The sequence below is a fragment of the Bison bison genome, unplaced genomic scaffold, assembly GCF_000754665.1.
Source record: "Bison bison bison isolate TAMUID 2011002044 unplaced genomic scaffold, Bison_UMD1.0 scf7180017864299, whole genome shotgun sequence".
Taxonomy (NCBI): Eukaryota; Metazoa; Chordata; class Mammalia; order Artiodactyla; family Bovidae; genus Bison; species Bison bison.
In genome coordinates this window covers 523996-527665 of record NW_011494871.1, presented here as the reverse complement: position 1 = coordinate 527665, position 3670 = coordinate 523996, and the positions used below count along the sequence as shown (strand labels likewise).

At 50.7% G+C, this 3670-nt stretch overlaps 1 protein-coding gene across 1 annotated transcript in view; it reads left to right on the top strand.

Annotated features, from left to right (window-relative positions):
* The window catches only part of GJB6 (gap junction protein, beta 6, 30kDa), a 7783-nt gene extending 4734 nt beyond the window's left edge, over positions 1 to 3049 (top strand). Inside the window, exon 2 of the mRNA XM_010851176.1 lies at positions 1676 to 3049. Coding sequence (XP_010849478.1) covers positions 1690 to 2475 — 786 coding nt within the window. The 5' untranslated portion in view covers positions 1676 to 1689 and the 3' untranslated portion in view covers positions 2476 to 3049. The remainder of the gene's footprint in view (positions 1 to 1675) is intronic.
* Positions 3050 to 3670: the final 621 nt, after the last annotated feature.

Below are 3670 nucleotides of genomic sequence, written 5' to 3'. Positions count from 1 at the left end.
TCCACCTCCCCAGTTGCCTCCTAGTATTAGCCAGTATGATGCCAAGGAAGCAGGTGGTGGACAGAGTGGGGGACCCTAAAGAGACTGTGGGGAGTCAGCCTGAAAGGGAGGAGCCTGACCCACATTCAAGTGCAAGAAAGTCTCCTGGGGTGGTGGACAAAAGGCTTTTGGGGGCATCTCCCTGTAAATGGGCATGAGAACCTGGTGAGCATGTTTTTTCTGAGGAGATGGTCTTTCCCTTTTAGAAGATTCTCAAAGGGTCCATTCTCCTCTGTTCTGAGTAGATGCTGACCAGCTCTCAGGTCTGCTTTTGGCGGTGCGGAGGCATCCACCATGTGAACTGTGCAGGTTCACAGTGGAGGCTCTACCTCAGGATGCTGGATCAGGGCGTTGTCGGGGGAAACCCCACTGCAGGAGGGGCTGGCCCTCCACTTGTGGCTCTTGGTGTGAACTTGGAGCCCATCAGCATGGACCGGCACTTCCAGTGACGGGAGAGCAAAGTCAGCCTGTTTGTAGAGGCCTGTGGTTCTCTTCTGGAAGAGGCTCTTGGAGTAGCTATGGTACTAGGTTTCCTGAGAGCACGTGATTATGACAAATAATGTTGTTCGAGTCCCTTCTTAGTTTGCTGGGTAAAATGAATGATTTTTTTCCCCTCGGATAAGCCATTTAATGCATAAAATCTTCTGAGAAACCTCTGTGATCCCTTGACCAGAGTGAAACGAGAATTAAAAGGGAGCTTATAAACGAATGTGTTTGCCTGTGTTCCTGGGTCAGTGTCAGGCAGCAACCTAATTTATAATTCGACTTCAGCTGAATCAAGATGAAGTCAGAAGGAGAAAAACAAAAATATCCTGTGTTAATGCATGTATGTGGAATCTAGAAAAATGGTACAGATGAATCTATTTCCAGGGCGGCAATAGAGACACAGACGTAGAGAACGGATTTGTGGACACAGAGTAGGAAGAGAGGGAGGGACAAACTTGGAGATTAGAATTGACGTCTATACACTGCTGCTGCTGCTGCTAGGTCGCTTGAGTCGTGTCCGACTCTGTGAGACGGCAGCCCACCAGGCTTCCCTGTCCCTGGGATTCTCCAGGCAAGAACACTGGAGTGGGTTGCCATTTCCTTCTCCAATGCATGAAAGTGAAAAGTGAAAGTGAAGTCGCTCAGTTGTGTCCGACTCTAGCGACCCCATGGACTGCAGCCTACCAGGCTCCTCTGTCCATGGGATTTTCCAGGCAAAAGTACTGGAGTGGGGTGCCATCGCCTTCTCCAGATGTCTATACACTACCATGTGTAAAATAGATATTAATAGCTAGCAGGCAGCTATTGTATAACATGGAGCGCTCAGCTCTGCTCTGTGATGACTAGACAGGTAGAATGGAGGGTGGGAGAGAAGGGATTTATGTATACATATAGCTGATTCACTTTGTTGTACAGCAGAAACTAACACAGCATTGTAAAGCAATTATATTCCTTTTTTTTTTTAAAAGATGATCCTAAACCCTTATGAGAACTTGAGAGTGTTCTCAGGGTGGGTATTCCCCGCCACCAGAGACCTGCCTACTCGCAGGCAAGAGGGTGATGTCAAGAGAAAGGCTCCCGTCTGTAACATTAGAGCTGTTTTACACGGAGGGACCACCCGACTCACAACGCTTTGTTCTCACCTGAGCAGGGTGAAGCGGCAGCATGGACTGGGGCACTCTGCACACGTTCGTCGGGGGCGTGAACAAGCACTCCACCAGCATCGGGAAGGTGTGGGTCACCGTCCTCTTTGTCTTCCGAGTCATGATCCTGGTGGTGGCCGCCCAGGAGGTCTGGGGGGACGAGCAGGAGGACTTTGTGTGCAACACCCTGCAGCCTGGGTGCAAGAACGTGTGCTACGACCACTACTTCCCCATCTCGCACATCCGGCTCTGGGCGCTGCAGCTCATCTTTGTGTCCACGCCTGCCCTGCTGGTGGCCATGCACGTGGCCTACTACAGGCACGAGGCTGCCCGGCGATTCAGGCGGGGCGAGACGAGGAGTGAGTTCAAGGACCTGGAGGACATCAAGCGGCACAAGGTCCGGATCGAGGGCTCGCTGTGGTGGACCTACACGGGCAGCATCTTCTTCCGCATCGTCTTCGAGGCTGCTTTCATGTATGTCTTCTACTTCCTGTACAATGGGTACCACCTGCCCTGGGTGCTGAAGTGCGGCATTCAACCCTGCCCCAACCTGGTGGATTGCTTCATCTCCCGGCCCACCGAGAAGACGGTCTTCACCATCTTCATGATCTCCGCGTCCGTCATCTGCATGCTGCTCAACGTGGCCGAGCTGTGCTACCTGCTGCTCAAAGTGTGTTTCAGGAGGTCCAAGCGAGCGCAGACGCAGAAAGCACCCCCCAACCACGCCCTCAAGGAGAGTAAACAGAACGAGATGAACGAGCTGATTTCTGAGGGCGGGCAGAACGCCATCACCGGGTTTCCCAGTTAAACAGTGGAAGGCACCGCATAACTGGCTTTCCTAATTCATAGACACCTGAGTTAACTTCCTGTAGAATAACCGGGACGGGACCATGTGGTCCGTTCTTGACAACCAGGCCATGGTGTGACTTTACATGTGGGTTTCAATGGACAGTCTGACATGGGGGTATTTCCTGAAAACTTAAGGACATAACTGATGTCGATAAAGGACATTCATCTAGAAATCGATACTTTTATTAGGAGAAGATATTTTTATAGGATTGAATGTTTTAGTTCTGAATTTATATAAAGTATTTTTATAATGACTGGTCTTCCTTACCTGGAAAAACACACAATGTTAGTTTTCGAATCATCCCATAAGTGTCTAATATTTGAACTTACTCTGTCCTGTTGTAGATATCTGCATTGTCGTGAGCTGTCGTGGCTGTTAGGGTGGAAAGTGTTTGCTGTACAATGTATTTTCACTGCTTTCTGGGCATGGCCAGAGCTATATGGAAGGGGGAAGCTTTTCAAATGGGTGATTTGCAATCCTTATGAACAGCTGATGCAAGAATACACTCAATAAAGATGAGTCCGTTGCTGAAGCCACCTGGCTCAGGGTTTCTGTTCCGTCTGGGGCGTCACATCCCTGGCGACCTGATCAGTGGGTTGGAGCAGTTGCCGGGGAGGCTGCGGGCTTGAGGCCGGAGTGGCTGGAGTCCATGGACTCCTGCTCTCTCTTCACGTCCCTTGAGGAGGGGAGGGTTAGGGTCACTTGCTCCAGGACAAGGAAAGTGTCCTCAGGGTCAGCCCAACCTTGACGGAGGCGGATGGGGAGGTTACACCCTTCTGTTGGGGGAGGGGCCCCTTCGGTCCATGGTGACCAGCAAGCACCCAGCTCTATGCCCACAGGTGGTATTGGGGTTCATGGGTGGACACAGATGCTCTTAGTGAGGGCATTGGGGCACCACCCAGGACCGGTCACTCCGCAGATGTCGCACACTAGGGCCACCCCTGTGAAAGCATGCAGTTGGCACACGGGCTAAGTGTAGAGACACCTAGAAAGCAAGGGATGGTCTCCAGGGTTCCAGACCCTGGAGTAGACCCCAGAAAAACAAAACGGTAAGTCTCATTTCCTTCAGAGTCTGAATTTCAGACATACTCTCTCATCCATAAATATTTAAGTAGTGATCCACAAAAATCAAGATCTAACCTATAAAAACAAA